The sequence below is a fragment of the Myotis myotis genome, unplaced genomic scaffold (assembly GCF_014108235.1).
Source record: "Myotis myotis isolate mMyoMyo1 unplaced genomic scaffold, mMyoMyo1.p scaffold_m19_p_54, whole genome shotgun sequence".
In the NCBI taxonomy this organism is placed as follows: domain Eukaryota; kingdom Metazoa; phylum Chordata; class Mammalia; order Chiroptera; family Vespertilionidae; genus Myotis; species Myotis myotis.
In genome coordinates, this window is record NW_023416362.1 from 406,566 (window position 1) to 424,484 (window position 17,919).

The window sequence follows — 17,919 nt, forward strand, 5'->3', positions numbered from 1 at the left end:
ATCCCCCGCAGGCAGGCACCCCAGGTGTAAAGCTGCTCTGGCTGGCCCGGCCGCTGAGCTGCTGATTCATGGTGGCGGGGCAGGGAGGACGGGTGGGGGCCGGGGATCCTGTTACCCCCTCCCTCGCAGCCCTGGCTCACCGGGCCGGGGGCTCTGCCCTTCACAACCTGTCTGGCCCAGGACGGGGTCTGACTCCTGAAAGGATGATGCCCCCACCGAGGGGAGCAAGGGGGTGCTGAGAGCTGGAGTGGGTCAGCACACCTTCCGGAGAGAGAGGAGCAGCCCAGGCAGGGCCCTGACGGACAAAGAGGAGGGAGGGAGCTGGACAGGGGCTGCACAGGGGGTGGCCAGGAGGAAGGGCTTGCAAATGCATGGAGCAGGCCCCCCAGATGCCAAGGGAGGGGAGAGGGAGCTGGGGGTGCAAGGGGACCTACGGGACCACCTCTGGCTCCTGACTTGGGGAGGCCTGGGGCCAGTGGTCACAGGGAGGGGTGCTGGGGGTGCACCCTCAGTTTGGGAGACAGAACCAACTCGCCCATTCGGAAAAGGGGATGCAGACAAGACAGATGCTGGGGGGCCACACGCTGAGGAGGACGGACCAGCCGCAGGGGAAGGGGCGGGCTGGGGCCGGGAGGTGCACACAGGGCATGGACTCAGTACTCAGCTCAGGGACCTCGGGCGGGGCACCCGCGGTGGGGGCGGGTGGTGTTGGCGGAGCTGGTGGACAGTGAGCTGGCGCAGTGGGCATACAAGTCCTGCGGGCCAGGCCGGGCCCTGGGGGCCTGGTTAGGAAGGAGGAGACAGGAGCTCCTGGGGCCCCTGCTGAGATCCGGGCCGGGAGTCCAGCCTGAGTGCGGAGACGGGCCGGGGTCTCCGGCGCCGCGTCGGTTCCAGGCTGGGCCTGAGCTGCCCTTCCCCGTGTCCGCCTCTCCCCCGCCTCCCGCCTTCCCCGGCCGCCGCCCCGGGTTTCCGGAGGGGCCAGAGCGGGAGGGCGGGCGGGGCGTCACGTGTGCGCGGCCCGGGGGCCGGTTGGTCCAGCGGCCGGGGAGGGGCGCGCGCCACCCGGGCCGGCGTCGGGCTGGGCGCTCCGGAGAGCCGGAGGGAGAACCGGGCACGGAGCGCCGGCCCGGGGAGTCCCGCCGCCCATGAGCTCCCCGCCGCCCGCCCGCAGGGGCTACTACCGCCAGGAGGTGACCAAGACCGCCTGGGAGGTGCGCGTCGTGTACCAGGACCTGCAGCCCGTGGGCTCGGGCGCTTATGGCGCGGTGTGGTGAGCGCGGCGGGCCGGGCGGGGGCCGGGGCGGGGTGTCCGGCGGGGTATCGGCCCTTCGCTGAGCTCTGCGTCCGCAGCTCGGCCGTGGACAGCCGCACGGGCGGCAAGGTGGCCATCAAGAAGCTGTACCGGCCCTTCCAGTCGGAGCTGTACGCCAAGCGCGCCTACCGCGAGCTGCGCCTCCTCAAGCACATGCGCCACGAGAACGTGAGTGCCGGCAGCCCCGCCGCCTCCGCGCCTCCTGCTCCTCCTCGTCCTGCCCCAGGCCCGCCCCTCCCACCGGCCACTGAGGCATCCCCCTTGTGGGGGCGGAGCTGATGGTCAGACAGACAGACAGACAGACTGCTCCCCCCGCCCCAGCCCTCTCCTCCGGGGCTGGCCCTGGAAAGGATGGGGACTCACCCGGGCTTCTTTCTGGGCCCACCTGGCTCTGCAGCTCAGGCCCCTGGAAGGAGGCTGGCCCGGGTGTCACCCCAAATCCTGTGCAGCTCTCCAACTGGGAGGGGCACCTCACCTCCCCGCTGCCTCCCGCCGCCCCGCCCAGGCGCCTTCTCCAGCCCTCCCTGCCTGCTCTAGTCCACCTGCTGAGCGGCCTGGGGCCCTGGGGCCCTGGGAAGGCAGAGCTGGGCTTGGAATGGGGTAATGATTGGCCCTATCACCTCAGGGCCTTGGGGTCTCAGGTGAGGGAAGGGTTTGGGGAGCTGGTGTGGGGAGGGCACTGGTCACAGTGACCAACACACAGATGCCCCATCGCGTCTCTGGCCGGGGATCATGGACAGTGGGGGAGAGGAGGATCCGGCCCCCACCAGGGAGAGGCCTCCCTTGCTTCCGGACCTGCCCACAGGACACCACCCTTGGCTGCCACGGCCTGGCTCTGCCACGGTGGCCATTGCCAGCTGCCGGCCAGGGAGCTCCCACAGACCCCCTTCTCCGCACAGACCCCTGCGACCAAGAACTCTGCCCCACCCCCAGCACCCCTGCCTCACCCCCATCTGCGCCCAGTCTGAGGGCTGGAGGTCTGGGCACCCTGACCCTGGCTCATCGTGCTCCTGACACCTGGTCTGGCCCCTCCTGGGTCATGGGAGCCACCAGCCTCCCCTCAGGAAAGGGGTCCCCAGGAAACTGGCCCCCCCTTCCCAGGTGAAATCTGTTCATGGTGGATGTCAGCCCAGCCTGGGCCTCACTGTCTCCCCGTCACACCTGGGCACGCCCGGGCCTTGTCTCCCCGACGCCCCCCACAAGGGCAGACTCTTCTACCCAAGGCTTCATCCGACTTCTCCCTCATCGCCCCCACTCCCACCCACCCATCCTACCCTGGCAGGACCCCCCTCAGGCCTGCTCCCCCTGGACCTGTGCTGCCCCCTCCCCCAGTGCCAGCGGGTCCTCCATGCCCCTCACTCGGCCCCACCAGCAGGTAGGCGCTGCAGCCTCCAGGGGCACACAGCACACAAGCCAGGAGCTCGGCCTGTGGTGGACCCTCCCTGGGGGGTGGGGGACTAGTTCTCAGAGGCCGAGTGCAGCGGCAGGTGGAGGAGTTGCCACCCACGCCCACCCTGCTCTGCCCCTCCGCCCCACTTCTGTCTCCTCCCCGTCCAACCCCCCACTCTGGCTCCATCCACACCTCAGAGGCACAGACATCTCCATTTCCTTCAGCCTGACGGCCCCCTGACCTCCAGGACTCTGTCCTTTTCTTGCTCAAACACTCTCCCGGTCTCCCTGGGCCTCACCTGCCCCCAGACCTCTCTTTGGGCACCCCCTCCCCTGCCATGACTCTGGTCCTGGAGGCCGCAGTGGTCGCCTAGCTGTCCCTTCACCTCGTGTCCTCGCCTCACTCCGGTCTGTCCCTGCAGTCCGTGTCACGCCTGTCTGAACCCTTCCTTGTCGGCTCTGGGATCGAAGCCAAGGCTTCACCCGGCACGCGAGGGCCCGCTCAGGCTCCTCCGGCCTCTGCCTGGCTGCTCCCGGCCTGGGCCTCGGCCACCTGGCCTCCCTCCCCGTGTTCCTCAAGTGCTCGAAGGCTTCTCGTCTCCTCCGCCTCCATTCCCATGGCCTCTGCCAGGTGTGGCCTCTGCCAGGCCCGTCCACCTTCTCAGACGTGCAGGCTTCCCTGAGCCCCTGGAGGCCACCCTGAGTCCGGGGGCCAGTTGTCCCAGTCCCTCCTGCTCCCATCACCCCGGCGCGTCTGCAGGGCTGGCTCTGCCTGCTGGTTTGGCCCCGGCGCTGCCTGCTGGGGCCTCCAGCAGAGCCCAGCCCTGGGCAGTACCTGCCGGATGCCGGATGCCGGATGCCGGCTCTCCCCAGGGAGGCGGTCCCCATCCTCGTCCCAGGTTTTCAATGGACAGGAAGGGCCCGGGAGCGGGAGCTCCTTGGATGGCCGGCGCTGATCCAGGCTGGGGCTGCCCCTCCCCCACAGGATCCCAGCTGTCACGGTCCCAAAATAGCCTGCATCTGTGGGCAGGTGTGCCAGGGCTGGGTGGCACTGCCAGTGGGCAGAGCTTGCCCTGTGGACCGTGGGGGGAGATGGGGACAGCTGTAGGGGACTTTCCTGCCCGGAGCCTGGTGCCAGCCTTCGGGGGGGCTGGGGGGGGGGCGGGTGCCCCATCCCACCTGGCACTCCGCTGCCTCCCCAGGTGATCGGGCTGCTGGACGTGTTCACTCCAGATGAGACCCTGGATGACTTCACAGACTTGTGAGTTCCGGTCTGGGCCGGCCGGGCAGGGTGGAGGGGTGCGGGGTCACTCCTGGGCGCCAACTTCGGATTCTGGGTTGGTGTGGGTACCCGCTGAAGGCAGGTCTCTCCCTATAGCCTGGAAAGGGTGGGGGTGCACACTGCCCACCCCGTCTTCACACCACAGTCCCCTTCCCTGGGACCCACAACCCGGGCACGGCCAGGTGGGACCTGGGCCTCCGCTCCCCACTGCCATGGGCACCAGGCTGTCTCCAGTGCGGGAGGTGCGAGCCTTGGGCCCGAGCATTCGTTAACTGGCAGGTCCTGGCCCCTGGGCCCTGGCACTGAGTGCGTGGCCATAACTGAAGCTGCTGACCTTTTCGGGAGGGGAGGGGCGGGGCGGGGCGGCATGGTGCCTGCCCTGTGGCTGCCTGGGCACCATCCCCTGGGCTCACACTGCTGTCGGCCAGGAGCCAGGGGCCTGGCCCGGGAAGGGCTGGGAGGACCGCTCCCTGCCGCCTGACCTTGCGGAGGTCAAGGACCCGCACTGGCCAGGAGTCAATGCCTCGCTCCGCCTCCCTCCACCTCCCCTGTGCGATATCCCTCGGACCCCAGTGTCCTGCTTTCCCGCCACGCCCGCAGGCCCTCCCTCCCCTGCCTGTGGGCACTGGGTCCCCAGCCCCTCGCCTGGCACAGTCCCTGCCCCCATGACATTCTGAGGTGGGGGAGCGGGTAGGTGCTTGGAGGTCGGGGCCTGGGGTCTTCCTGGGTCTGAGCCTGTCCCGACCCGCAGTTACCTGGTCATGCCGTTCATGGGCACGGACCTGGGCAAGCTCATGAAGCACGAGACACTGAGCGAGGACCGCATCCAGTTCCTCGTCTACCAGATGCTGAAGGGGCTGAAGGTGAGGGCCTGCGGGGCGAAGGCGGGCCGTCCCCTGGCCGGTCCGAGGCTGTGAGGGCCCGTGAGCCCACACGGCTGACCCTGACCCTCTCTCTGTCCCCACAGTATATCCACGCGGCCGGCGTCATTCACAGGGTGAGTCCTGGGGGTGGAGGGAGCTTCCCTGCTCTGGGCATTCGAGGGGCTCAACCCCTAGGAGCCTGTTTCCCACCTGTGGGGGCACGAAGGGGTCCAGAGGGTGTCACACCGTCTGCACACAGCCCGGGGCCTGGGCACCTCCACCCTCCCCAGTGTGTCTGCTCCCAGGCTCTGCCGCTGCCCCGGCTCCTGCCCTTGCAACCCTGCTGGTGGGCGACACAGCCACCTTTTGTCCACCCCCAGGACCTGAAGCCCGGCAACCTGGCAGTGAACGAGGACTGTGAGCTGAAGGTGTGTGTGGGGTTGGGGCTCAGGCTCCCTCCCACCTGCCCATCTGCCTGCCACGCCCTCGGTCCCCAGACCAGGAGGAAGGCTGGCCCCGCCCAGGCAGAGGGCTCAGCCGTGAGGCAGTGGCCAAGCAGCTGATGGCCAGATGGGCCTGGGGAGGCACCTGATGGGGGTGGCATTGGGCACACTCTGCTTGAGGTGGGGGGGGGGGCAGGTAGTGGTCCCTCCTTCCTGAGCTTGGGCAGGACCTAAGAGACCTTCCCAGCCCAGCTGGAGTGGCTCAGTGGTTAGAAGGTCGCGGTTCGATTCCAGGTCAGGGCATATCCTTGGGTTGCAGGCTCCATCCCCAGTGTCGGGGCGCGTGGTTCTCTCTCATCATTGATGTCTCTGTCCCTCTCCTTTCTTCTCTCTGAAATCAATTTTTAAAAATTAAAAAAAAAAGACCTTCCCAAAGGTGCTGGCTAGGATCTAGGGCAGTGATGGCGAACCTTTTGAGCTCGGCGTGCCAGCATTTTGAAAAACCCTAACTTAACTCTGGTGCCGTGTCACATATAGACATTTTTTGATATTTGCAACCAGAGTAAAACAAAGACTTATATTTTTGATATCTATTTTATATATTTAAATGCCATTTAACAAAGAAAAATCAACCAAAAAAATGAGTTCGCGTGTCATAGGTTCGCCATCACTGATGTAGGGGATGGGGAATGAGGAGCAGGGAGGGAGGCACCAGGGCGCCTGGTCCTGAGGGTGGGCGGGGTGCACCGGCCATGGGGAGGAGCCAGTGTCCCCAGCCGCTTGGGGCCCCCTGGCCCACAGGCTGGCCCACTCACTCCCCAGGGGCCCCTTTGCCCCCCCTTCCTGATTCTGGCTGCAGATCCTGGACTTCGGCCTGGCCAGGCAGGCCGACAGCGAGATGACTGGATACGTGGTGACGCGGTGGTACCGGGCGCCCGAGGTCATCTTGAACTGGATGCACTACACACAGACAGGTGAGAGGCTCCAGAGACGGGGCCACTGCCTGCCTCCACCTCCCGACTGGACTCCCCCCTACACTCCCCCCCCACTGCCCATGGCTGCTGAGCTGGGATGGACCAGGAGGGTGTGGCCGGCCAGACGCGGGTGCCCATGTCCCCCACTGTGCATCCCTCCCCCACCCCGGCCCACAGCCCTGATGAGGGGGCTTCTCCCTCAGTGGACATCTGGTCTGTGGGCTGCATCATGGCGGAGATGATCACAGGGAAGACGCTGTTCAAGGGCAATGACCGTATCCTACACCTGTGGGGCCAGGTGGGCGGGAGGGGGCGGGGGACGGGCTGGGCACTGTCCCGCTGTGGGCGGGGGTGGGGGCCCTGCTCTCTGGCCCACGCAGTGCTCCTGAGCTCGGCCGAGACCTGGACCAGCTGAAGGAGATCTTGAAGGTGACGGGCACGCCACCCGATGAGTTTGTCCAGAGGCTGCAGAGCACGGATGTCAGTGGGGAGGTGGGCGGGGCCGGGGGTCTGGGGGGGTGGCCCGGGAGCTGGCCCCTCACCCTTCCCGCCCACACAGGCGAAGAACTACATGAAGGGCCTCCCCGAGTTGGAGAAGAAGGATTTTGCCTCCATTCTGACCAATGCAAGCCCTCTGGGTAGGGCGGGACTTGGGGAGCGAGGGGTCAGTGACCTGGGCCGCGCGTGGGGCCCTCCCTGCCCAGCCTGACCCGCCCTCCCCCCAGCGGTGAACCTCCTGGAGAAAATGCTGGTGCTGGACGCAGAGCAGCGGGTGACGGCGGCCGAGGCCCTGACCCACCCGTACTTCGAGTCGCTGCACGACGCGGAGGAGGAGCCCCAGGCCCAGAAGTACGACGCGTCCTTTGATGACGTGGACCGCACCCTGGACGAGTGGAAGCGTGAGTGGCGGGCTCTGGGCAGGGCCTGAGGCGGCACCCCGTGAGCCCCATGCAGGTTGCTGGGGCTCAGAGTCCTGGGTTCGCCAGGTAGGTAAGGAACACAGCAGGAGGTCAGAGGGCAGTGGGGCGTCCTGGCCAAGGTGAACTCTGGCTGAAGCCGAAGGACTGAGGGAGGCTGGGGACTCCTGCCTCGGCTCGGCCCCCACGGGAGCGTGGACGTCACACGCAGCTCCCAGCTCGGGCAGAGTGAGCACTTCCCTCTCCCAGTCCCGCCTCCCGGCCACAGACCCGGGCCACCCGGAGCCCCTTCACACCCACTTGTCTCCAGGCCTCTGCACATCTCTCATTTTTCTTTTAATATGTGTATGGATTTCAGAGAGGAAGGGAGAGGGAGAGAGAGAGAGAAACCTCAATGATGAAAGAGAATCATCTATCGGCTGCCTCCCGCACTCCCCCTGCTGGGCATCAAGCCCCCAACCATGACCTCCTGGTTCACAGGTTGATGCTCAACCACTGAGCCACACTGGCCGGGCTGCTCACGCCCTTTGAACTTGCCTCTCCTTGCCCCTTTCACGACCCCTTTCACCTGAATAACTGCATGCCCTTCATTTCCTGCCAGTGGGATAAGACCACCCCAGCCAGCCCACAGTACCTCACCCCTACTTGCCTGTCCCCTACAGCCCCTCGGAGCAGTTCCGACCACCCCCCGCCACCCAGAGCTGCTCCGCACCTTCAGGCTTTGGGCTGGTCACCCCTTACACCAAGGGCCCTTCCCCTCATTTCTGAGGGTCAAGCTAGACCTGCTCGGCCTCAAGCTGGGTTCCAGGATGCCTGCCCAGTCAGTCCCAGGCCTCGCTCTGCTGTGGTCCTGATGCCCATGCCAGAACTGGCCTTGTCCGTCTGCGCTGCAGAAGGGTGGCCACAGGGGCTGGGTGTGGTGTTTTGTGGTGGTTGCAGGACCAGCCTGGGGGTGCAGGGATGTGTGAGAGCAGTGTTAGCCCTACTGCAGCCATGGTTCACGGCTGCCACTGTGTTCTACGCCCCATCCTGCCTTTGCGTCGGACCCAGGGCCTTAGTCCTGCATTAGGGGGCAGGGGTGGGGCTTGATGGGTTGCGGTTCCCAAACTATGTTCCTCAGGACCCCTGGGTTCCTTGGTGCCTCCAGTAGGGACTCCACCCTTGTCTGTGCTGTGTTTTGTGCTTATATGTTGGATTTGGTGAAAGTTTTCTGTTGCTAAAAAAAGATCTGAAAACCGCCAGCAGCTGGATCCTCTCTGTGGTCCCCGCCCACACAAACCATGAGAGTTCTGCTTCAGACCATGGTGGACACGTGGCCTTTTTTGTGGCCGAGTCCCGGGTCAGGACACAAACCCTCAGCACTTCCTGTTTCCCTGGGGAAAAAAGCCAGTTCAGCAGCAGTGGCCTCTTCACAGACCTTCCCGGTGTGGACAGCCCCTGCCTCAGGAGGCGAGGGGATACACCCACAGGCCACCTGCTGGGGGCAGTGTGTCCTGAGTGGGGCTTGTGGCGTGCCCGTGTCCCCCGAACTGGCACCCCGCCAGCCAGGGGAGAGGGAAAGGCTGGGGCAGGCTGAGCAGAACCTGTCCACCTGCAGACTGGCCAGAGAGGAGCAGAGCAGGCCCTCCACCTGCCTTTGTCTTTTTTTCCTTCCCACCTCGCCTTTGGATGGCTCACGGCAGGCACACAGTTCAGGGGACACGACCACCTGGTGAGGCTAGTGGAGGGACTCCCTCTCATTTAAGCCTAAGTAGGTGCACTTGCTCCAGAGACTCGGGGTGTCGGTGGGACCCCGAGCAGCTCCTCGCCTGACGGGACGTAGGTTTGCATTCCTAGGACGGCTCTGTCCGCAGAGGCAGGCTGTGGGGCCAGAGCCCGCCCGCCACCAGGGCCAGGGGCTTTGAGTTCCGGGAGCCCCGTCAGGGTGGATAGTCACTGTGGACAAACTCGGGTGGCCTGACAGTGGCTGTGGCCTGGGACGGAGTCCTGGGTATGGGACAGAGAAGCCCACCTGGCCCCTACACCCCAGCCGTGACTTGTGACCCTGAGGTTTGGGGGCATTGGTGCCCTGGGCAGTGGTCTGGGCCTGGGAGGTCGCCCACCCCACCCTGCGTGGACTCTCTTTGGACTCATTGCTGCTCCGAGTGAGCCCCGCGGGCTGGGCCCAGCACTGATCCTGGGTCGCTGGTGTCCGAAGGGGCGTGGACTGTGGGGGTTGATTCCTTTTATCTGTTATTTGTGCGTGTGTGTGTGTGTGCTAATTCTGACGGGTGATTGGGCTCCTTCTCCCGTGACTCTCCATCTCTCTCGCTCTCACCCCACCCCAGGTGACACGTATAGAGAGGTGCTCAGCTTCAGGCCTCCCCGGCAGCTGGGGGCCAAGTCCTCCAAGGAGACGGCCCTGTGAAGACCCTGGGCCCTGAGGGGGTGGTGGGACGTCTTGGGGACCCTGGCTGGCACTTCCACCTGGGAGTGGGGAGCCCTGTGACCTTGGCTGGAGCTTGCACCCCAGGAGACTCCTCATTCCATGCACTCCATCCCCCAAGCCCGTGGCCCCGCTCCCAGGCCCCCAGCTCAGCCTGACCTTGGAGGGGCATGTGGACTGGCTGCACAGGGCACCCTCCTGACCTGGGGCTGGCCTCCGCAGTGGTCCCCTGAGCAGGGTGCAGCAGGAAGCCGCAGAGCCTTGGGGGTGGGTGGGGTGGGGTGGGGTGGGGTGGGGAGGGCCCTGCTTGGGGAAGCTGAGGCCCAGCTCCCGGGAGAGGAAGGACAGGAAGGGCGCAGGCGCTGACTCAGGGACAATCTTGCACGCCCAGCTGGAATGTGCACTGTCCTTGTGGTGCCCACACGGCTGGGAGGAAATAAACCCTTTTGTAGAGTTCCCACTGTGGCTTCACTTCCTGATTCTTGGCTGGACCCCCACCTCCCGGCCTCGGCCTCGGAGTGCCGCCTGGCAGAGGAAGGAGGCCAGCCCCGCAGCCTCAGCCCCTGCTTCCCGGGTCACAGGGCTGGTGCCCACTTCCCCTGTTCTGTGCCAGGGCGCCCCGAGCCTAGAGCCCCCACCCTAGGGCTTGTTCTCCCTTTCGGGGTGACCTTTTTCCAATGGCTGGGACTCCGGAGCCCGACCTTGGGGCAGAGCCTGATGGGAGTGGGGGCTGTGGTTAGGGTCCAGCCTGGGGCCGAGCCCCAGCTGCTGAGCTCCCCGCGCTCCCCACGGCCGGGTTCCCAGGGAGGAACTCGCCGAGGCGCCCGCCCGAGTCTCAGGAGAGCGTGGGCCCCTCCCGCCCCTCCCACGGCCGCATGCCAGCGCCGAGCCCGTGGCGCCCTCTGCCGGCCACACCGCTGCGAGCGCTGCCTCCGGACCAGGAGCCCCTAGCGCTCCTGGCTCCCTGGCTCCCCCACCCGTCCGTCCGCGGAGCAGGCGTCCCCAAAGCTGGCACGGCCGTTCTCCCCGGTCTCCGAGCCTGGAGTCGGGCTGGGCGCACGCGCACTGGGTCCCGCCAAATACGGCCGTTTGCGTTGCCACAGTGGCCCCCGGCCCCTCATCAGAGGCCCTCCGCGCCTTTGGGACCCTCTCCCGTCAGGACCCTCCTCTCCCGAATCCAAACAGGGTCTTCCAGGCCCACCGTGCCCTGTGGCCACATGTCGCCGGGTGGCCAATCAGAGCACGCCATTCCCTGGCCGCGGTCATTGGCGGGCGCCTGACCCCACGTGACCCAATTGGAGTCTCTCCCGAGCCCCTGCAATGACGGGGCAACTAAGGAGCAGGACTGGGGGCCGTCCAGCTCCAGGGCCCCACCGCCCAGATCCCCGCCCCGCCGCAGGGCCCCGCCCACGCCTCGCCCTCTAGAGACCCGCCTCCAGGGCCCCGCCCACGTCCCCTCTTCCTGGAGACCCGCCCCATGACCACGCCCCCAGACAACCGCCCCGTGGCCCCGCCCACGCCTGCCACCTAGAGACCCGTCCCATGACCACGCCCCTAGACACCCGCCCCCGTGGCCACACCCACCACTCACCTCCTAGAGGCCAGGGCCCCGCCCACCCCTCACCTCCTAGATACCAGGGCCACACCCACGCCTCGCCTCCTAGAGACCCGCTCCCTGACCACGCCCCTAGACACCCGCCCCTTGGCCCCGCCCACGCCTCACCTCCTAGAGACCCGCCCCCAGAACCCTGACCCATGACCACGCCCCCAGACACCCGCCCCTGGGCCACGCCCACCTCTCCTCCTGGAGACCCGCCCCAGGGCCCAGTCCAGAGCTCCTGGGTTTCAGGCCCGCAGCTCGCGGTGGCTTCCTCTCCGGCCGTCGTGCTCTGTGGCTGTGCCCGTGCCTCCGCCCTTGCTGCCCTCATCCATCGCTCAATCCCTCATCCGTCGCTCAGTCCCTCATCCGTCGCTCAGCCCCTCACCCCTCGCCCAGATCCTCCCTCTCCCTCCGCCTTTCCCGGGCCCCACCTGCCGCGTCTCGGGTCCAGCTTCCCGGCCACTGCCCTGACCTTCGACTGGTCCGCTCTTCAGCCGGGACCTTCCTGGAGCTTAAATCGGATCCTGTCACTCCCCCCACTCCCCCCCCCTTTTTTTAATGTTTTAATTGATTTTTAGAAAGAGGGAGAGAGAGAAACGTCGATGCGAGAGGAACACCCATGGGCTGCCTCCTGCGCGCCCCCTGCTGGGGATGGAGCCCCAAACCCGGCCCTGTGCCCTGACGGGGAATCCAGCCCGTGACCTCGGTGCACGGGTCCGCGCTCAATCTACTGAGCCACACCGGCTGGGCATCCCTTCTTTAAAAAATTTTTAAGTGATTTTAGAGAGAGAGGGAGAGAGAGAAACAGCCATCGGCTGCCTCCCGTAGTACCGACCAGGGATCAAATCCGCGACCTGGGTATGTGCCCAGGTGGGGAATCGAACCAGCAACCTGATGCCGCTCCAACCAACGGAGACACACCGGCCAGGGCCCTGTCGATCCTTAGACCCCGGGGGCAGCGCTGCGCACGGGGCAGCTCAGGCCGCGCCAAGCCCTCACCCCGGACGGCCTGGCTTCGGAGGCCCCGGGCTCCGCCCTCCCTCCCTCGCGCTCCTCCCAGAGCCCGGGCTGCGGGGAGGTGGGGCTGGGGCCGCCGAGACCCTGCAGGGTCCGGGCACCCTGGCCCTCGGCTCGCACCCGCGTCCCTCCCGCCTCTAGCGGGGAACCAGCCGCAGGCTGAGAGGAGGAGGCGGAGCTGGGCTGCAGCGGGAGGGGCGGGTCGGAGGAAGCCGGAAGCCAGACTCCAGGTGCCGCCCGGTCGACCCGGCTCTGGCTCCCCTCTCCCCGCCTGCAGCCCGCGGCCTCCTCCCCGCCTGGGCGCTGCGGTTCCTCCCCGCCTGCAGCCGGCAGCCCCAGCCCCAGCCCCAGCCCCGCCCGGCGTGGCGCTGCTCCCGGGGCTGCGAGGTGGGGAGGGCAGTGCAGTCACCTTCGAGTGCGGGCGGCTGGGCCCTTCCACCCGCCGCGGCCATGCGGACCGCCCTGGTGTACCACGAGGACATGACGGCGCCCCGGCTGCTGTGGGAGGAGTGAGTGTCACCTGGGCGAGGCGGGGAGCCGCGGGGAGGAGACTGGAGTCTGAGCTCTCTGTCCACAGCCCCGAGTGTGAGATCGAGCGTCCGGAGCGCCTGACCGCCGCCATGGGGCTCCTGCAGCAGCGGGGCCTGGAGCAGCGGTGCCTGCGGTTGGCGGCCGGAGAGGCCTCGGAGGCAGAGCTGGGCCTGGTGCACAGGTGGGACCCCCCCGCAGCCACACCTGGGCCCACCCAGCTGGCCAGGCCCTCGCAAGCAGTGCCTCGGCTTCACCATAGGGTGGGTGGGCAGCCCCACGGGTGCAGCCCCTCTCTCTCCCCCCCACCCCATTCCTCTGGTGACTCTGCCTTGCCTCCTTGCCCTTCTGCAGCCCAGAGTACGTGGCCCTGATGCGGGGGACTCAGGCCCTGGGCACGGAGGAGCTCCGGGCACTGTCTGGACAGTACGATGCCGTCTACTTGCATCCGGTTTGTGCCCCGGGGACCCACCCACCCACCCACCCATGCCTGTTTGCGGCTGCCCACCTGGCCGAGGTCCCTGTGTTCATGGCCGTGCCTGTGCCTTGCGTACCTGCTGCGGCTGGCACCTGGGACTGTCCTGGCCCCTTCCATTGAGCACTCGGTGCCCTGCAGCCTGGCGCAGACGTGGGCAGAGTCTGTGGGGTAGCCGGTGGGGGCTCACCTGCACCTCTGCCCCCACAGAGCACCTTCCACAGTGCTCAGCTGGCCGCCGGGGCTGGGCTGCAGCTGGTGGATGCCGTGCTGACGGGAGCTGTGCACAATGGGCTCGCCCTGGTGAGGTGAGAGCCGTCCCTCTCCCCTGGCTGCCCCCACGTGAGGGCAGAGAACAACCCCGACAGGCCCCAGGCCCCACTCTCACCCTCAGGCCTCCTGGGCACCACAGCCAGAGGGCTGCCGCCAACGGATTCTGCGTGTTTAATAATGTGGCCATCGCGGCCAGACATGCCCAGCAGAAGCACGGGCTGCACAGGTGAGTGCTGGGCCGGCCGCAGGTGGGGCGCCCCACCCAGCCCCTTCCATCTTGGGCTCCTGGCCAGGAGCGGAGGTCCTGCCCGCGGTGAGTCCCGTGCTGTGACCCCCCAGGATCCTCATTGTTGACTGGGACATCCACCACGGCCAGGGCACCCAGTACACCTTTGAGGACGACCCTAGGTGAGCTGGGGTGGGGGTGCAACCCTTCCCTGGGCCCCCACGCTTCGGGGCACATGGCCTGGCCTGGGGGAGTCCTAGCCAGGTGACAGCTGTGTGCTCCAGGGTCAGAGTTGTGTGAGGGGCTGTGGGGCTGAGGGTCACCTCTGAACTTTGACCCTGGCCGGTTATTCCCAGCGTCCTCTACTTCTCCTGGCACCGTTACGAGCACGGGCGCTTCTGGCCTTACCTGCAGGAGTCGGACGCAGTAGCTGTCGGGCAGGGGCGGGGCCGCGGCTTCACTGTCAATCTGCCCTGGAACCAGGTGCCACCCTGCACCCTCCGGGGGCCTAACCCCACCCCCCCAAACCCAGATCCCCAGCTCTATAGCTCTGGGCCTCCTGAGTGTAGTTCAGGGTGTCCTCCCAGAGTCACCCCCAGAGCCAGGCATGAGGGGTGAAGACCCCACAGCTCGCCCTTGCTGGGCCCAACTCTGACACCCGTGGCTGCAGGTGGGGATGGGAAATGCTGACTACCTGGCTGCCTTCCTGCACGTGCTGCTCCCCCTGGCTTTTGAGGTGACTATATGGGGGGTCCCCCCAACTCCATCAGAGGAGAACAGGTCCTGTGGGAGGGAGGGTCTCTCTGATGGGCCTCCCTTCACTCCCTCCCCACCCGGCCCTGCCTGCAGTTTGATCCTCAGCTGGTGCTGGTCTCGGCAGGATTTGACTCAGCGATCGGGGACCCCGAGGTGAGGGCCTGGCCTGACCTGGAGGGCTTCTGGTGCCCGGTGGCCAGGCCCCCATCATACCTGGCTCTGGTTCCAGGGGCAGATGCAGGCCACGCCAGAGTGCTTTGCCCACCTCACGCAGCTGCTGCGGGTGCTGGCCGGCGGCCGGGTCTGCGCCATGCTGGAGGTGACTGTGCGGAGCAGGGCGGGTCCAGGGACCGGAGGCCGAGGTGCAGGCGGAGGGGCCTTCTGCCCCAGTGACCTCTGCCTCCTCTCTCCTCCCAGGGCGGCTACAACCTGGAGTCGCTCTCCGAGTCCGTGTGCACGACTGTGCAGGCCCTGCTGGGGGACCCCGCCCCGCCCCTGTCAGGGCCCATGGTGCCGCATCGCAGGTGCGAGGGGCTGCAGGCGGGGAGGCTGGGGGTGCACAGCCAGGTCTCACCACGCCTGTCTCTCCCTGCAGCGCCCTGGAGTCCATCCAGAGTGTGCGGGCAGCCCAGGTCCCTCACTGGACAAGCCTCCAGCAGCAAGGTCAGTGTGGCCTGGGCCGGGTGGTGGGATTGGACCTCGGGCTTTCACTCCCGAGCCTCGGGCTGTGACTCTGACTTGCCCCCTAGACTTGGCCCCCGTCTTGAACCCCAGCAATCGCTCCCCAGAGGGGAGGCCCTCGCCTCTGCTGTCTCAGGGGCCCGAATTCAAGGCTGCGGCGGCCCAGGCCACGGTGGCGCTGAGCTCCCTCCTGGACCGGCTGCACCTCCGCCCCATGCCCCCTGTCCGCACTGTAGCTCTGGCTTCGCTGGACACTGCTCTGGTCCTGCCCCATGAAGTCCCCCATCAGGAGGGGTCAGCCCTGAAGGAGGAGGCACAGTCCTGGGCCAGGTGGGCAGCGTGGGCCTGGGGAGAGGGGTGAGGCTGTGTCCACCATGCACCCTGGTGTGACTCACCTGTGATCTGTGTCGCCCTGTGTCTGTGTCCCTCGGCTTTTCTACCACAGCCTACACGAGGCCCTGGCCGAGGACGAGGCTGCCAGTGCACTTGGGAAGGTCCTGAACCTTTTGGATAGGATCTTGGATGGGCAGGTCAGGGCACCTGGAGGGGCTGGGGTGGCTGTGGAGCTGGGGCAGGGCCCGGGACGAGGGGGGCGTGAGGGCTAGGGGGGTGCAGAACCATGTGTATGTGAGTGTTGCCTTGTGCCCAGGACCCTTCCCAGAAGAGCCCCTAGGGATAGGGTGACAGGCGCTCCTCAGTCCCCTCCTCAGTGCTCTTTGGCAGAGAGGGGAAGGCGGTGATTTCAAGTGCAGTTTTAAGCACCTTATTTCCAGAAGTGGAGCAATTTGACCTCAGAGTGTATAGATGACAGCCACGGAGATCGGGACCAAGGGAAGGGCCAGATGGGTCTGTCTGCCTGGTTTGGGGGTCGCCCTCCACTGCTGTCGCTCACCCTGCAGGTTAGCAGTGGCATCGCAGCCACCCCGGCCTCTGCTGCAGTTGCCACTCTGGATGTGGCCATTCGGTGTGGCCTTTCCCAGGGAGCTCAGAGGTGAGAGCCTCCGCTGGCTGGCCCATGGGCACCCCTGCTCTGGCTGCCACAGTGGGAGGGCTCTGGGATGGACTGCTAGTGGGGTGAGTACAGCCTGTCCTGGGACCACCTCCTTCTCCAGGCTTCTCTGTGTGGCCGTGGGACAGCTGGATCGGCCATCAGACCTGGCAGATGATGGGTATGCCCCTTGGGTTCCTGCATGGGGGTGGGTATGTCACTGTGGGTCCCCAGGAGAGATGGCTGGGTGGGCCCCGGGGGCCCTGGGAGCAAGGCCCGGAGGGTCTCCAGCACAGAGGGTCAGCACTTCCAGCACCCCCATCCCTGAACTCTCCTGCGCCTCACCTTCTGGCGTCCTGGCTCTGGAGCGTGAGTGGTGTCTCGCTCACACACACACATGTCCCTGTGACCATTCTCCCCTGAAAGGAGGAACCTGTGGCTGAACATCAGGGGCAAGGAGGCAGGCGTCCTGTCCATGTTCCACGTCTCCATGCCACTGCCCGGGGTAAGTGGTGGTGTCCCGGGGCCAGGCAGTGGCTGCTGACTGTATCATCATAAGGGCCAGGCCCCTGACCTTCACCTACCCTTCCCGGCATCCTGATGGCAGAAGGGGTGTCCCCTGGTCCCCTGGATGAGGGGATGGGGTCATGCCGCCCATCCCTCCACAGACAACTGGCGGGTTCCTGAACTTCCTCCTGGCCCTAGTGCTGCCCCTGGCCTATAGCTTCCGGCCTGACCTGGTGCTACTGGCACTGGGGCCGGACCATGGCCTGCGGGACCCCCAAGCTGCGCTCCTGGCCTCCCTGCTGCGGGCCCCAGCAGGGTGCCGAGTCTTGGCCCTTGTGGATGAGGTGAGTTGAGCAGAGGAGATGTGCTGTGGGGTAGGAATTGGGGAGAGGCCAGTGACTGGCTTTCCTCTCTGCCCTTGGCCCAGGAATCCACAACCCGGCTTGCAGGCGTCCTGGCCCAGGTGCTGCACGGAGAGGCACCCCCCAGCCTGGGCCCCTTCTGCGTGGCCTCCCCAGAGGACACGCAGGCCCTGATGCACCTGCGGGGGCAGCTAGAGCCGCAGTGGAAGATGCTGCAGGTGGCGGGTGAGGCTGGGAGCAAGGCTCAGGCCGAATGCTTGGGCCCTGGGGACCGGCTGGCTCGGAGCTCCGTGGGGAGAGGGGCTCACGTCTTGGAACTGGCATAGCCCTGCTGATCGTGCGCCTCTTTGCAGCTCCCGCTTGAGCGCTGTGACCCTGTGGCTGAAATCGGCCAGGGTGGGAGTATGTACACCCGGAAGTGACACTACAAGACAGTCCCCCGAGAGAGCCGGTGGTTAGCCATTCAGCAGCGCACCGCGGCCTGAGGCTGCTGTCCGGGCCGCCAGGCGCTGGACGCTGGCTCAGGGGACTGTGTCCACGGCAGCGACCAGGCCCCCTCCGCACCCGCCTCCACACGGAAGGCCCCGCCCAGGCTCCTCCACTCCAGTCAGTAAACAGTTAAGCGAACGTCCGCCTCCGCCTCCGTCATTGTGTCCTCCAGTCTGGCCTGTTTCCCCACCAGCCAGAACGCTGCTCCAAGCCGGGAGCGCTCTAGGATCCGCGGCCCCGCCCCCGACCGCCAGGGCCCCGCCCCTCCCCAGACCTCACTCCCGTCAGGGCCCCGCCCCCGATCGCCAGGACACGCCCTCCTCAGACCGCACTCCCGTCAGGGCCCCGCCCCCGACCGCCAGGACACGCCCTCCCCATGACGCACTTCCGGCGCGCCGGCCCCCGGCGGGTT

General features: G+C 66.8%; 1 protein-coding gene across 6 annotated transcripts; it reads left to right on the plus strand.

Moving 5' to 3' along the window:
• Positions 1-1,033: 1,033 nt before the first annotated feature.
• Positions 1,034-17,645, plus strand: LOC118657397 (mitogen-activated protein kinase 12). Of its 6 annotated transcripts, none has more exons than XM_036311352.1 (31): positions 1,037-1,270; positions 1,351-1,480; positions 3,904-3,962; positions 4,735-4,846; positions 4,951-4,980; positions 5,227-5,274; positions 6,149-6,263; positions 6,467-6,538; positions 6,664-6,743; positions 6,823-6,901; positions 6,989-7,162; positions 12,500-12,731; positions 12,800-12,934; positions 13,105-13,201; positions 13,436-13,533; positions 13,620-13,724; positions 13,838-13,906; positions 14,081-14,207; positions 14,395-14,460; positions 14,574-14,633; positions 14,710-14,799; positions 14,898-15,004; positions 15,076-15,143; positions 15,230-15,491; positions 15,607-15,691; positions 16,061-16,152; positions 16,274-16,330; positions 16,576-16,654; positions 16,818-17,000; positions 17,084-17,243; positions 17,372-17,645. In XM_036311352.1, the coding sequence occupies exons 1-31, from the start codon at positions 1,146-1,148 to the stop codon at positions 17,380-17,382; spliced, it is 3,207 nt and encodes a 1,068-aa protein (XP_036167245.1). In that variant the 5' UTR covers positions 1,037-1,145; the 3' UTR covers positions 17,383-17,645. The 6 variants fall into 6 exon arrangements, 5 of the variants coding, with proteins under 5 accessions (XP_036167248.1, XP_036167245.1, XP_036167247.1 ...); XM_036311354.1 differs by having other exon boundaries at positions 15,398-15,491; XM_036311353.1 differs by lacking the exon at positions 14,395-14,460.
• Positions 17,646-17,919: the final 274 nt, after the last annotated feature.

Excerpts from the sequence above, each read along its gene's own strand:
- LOC118657397 (XM_036311352.1), top strand. The coding sequence starts at position 1,146 with ATGAGCTCCCCGCCGCCCGCCCGCAGGGGCTACTACCGCCAGGAGGTG. Across the intron at positions 15,005-15,075 it reads CCCATGGTGCCGCATCGCAG|CGCCCTGGAGTCCATCCAGA; the intron begins GTGCGAGGGGCT and ends CTCTCCCTGCAG. Across the intron at positions 17,001-17,083 it reads TCTTGGCCCTTGTGGATGAG|GAATCCACAACCCGGCTTGC; the intron begins GTGAGTTGAGCA and ends CCCTTGGCCCAG.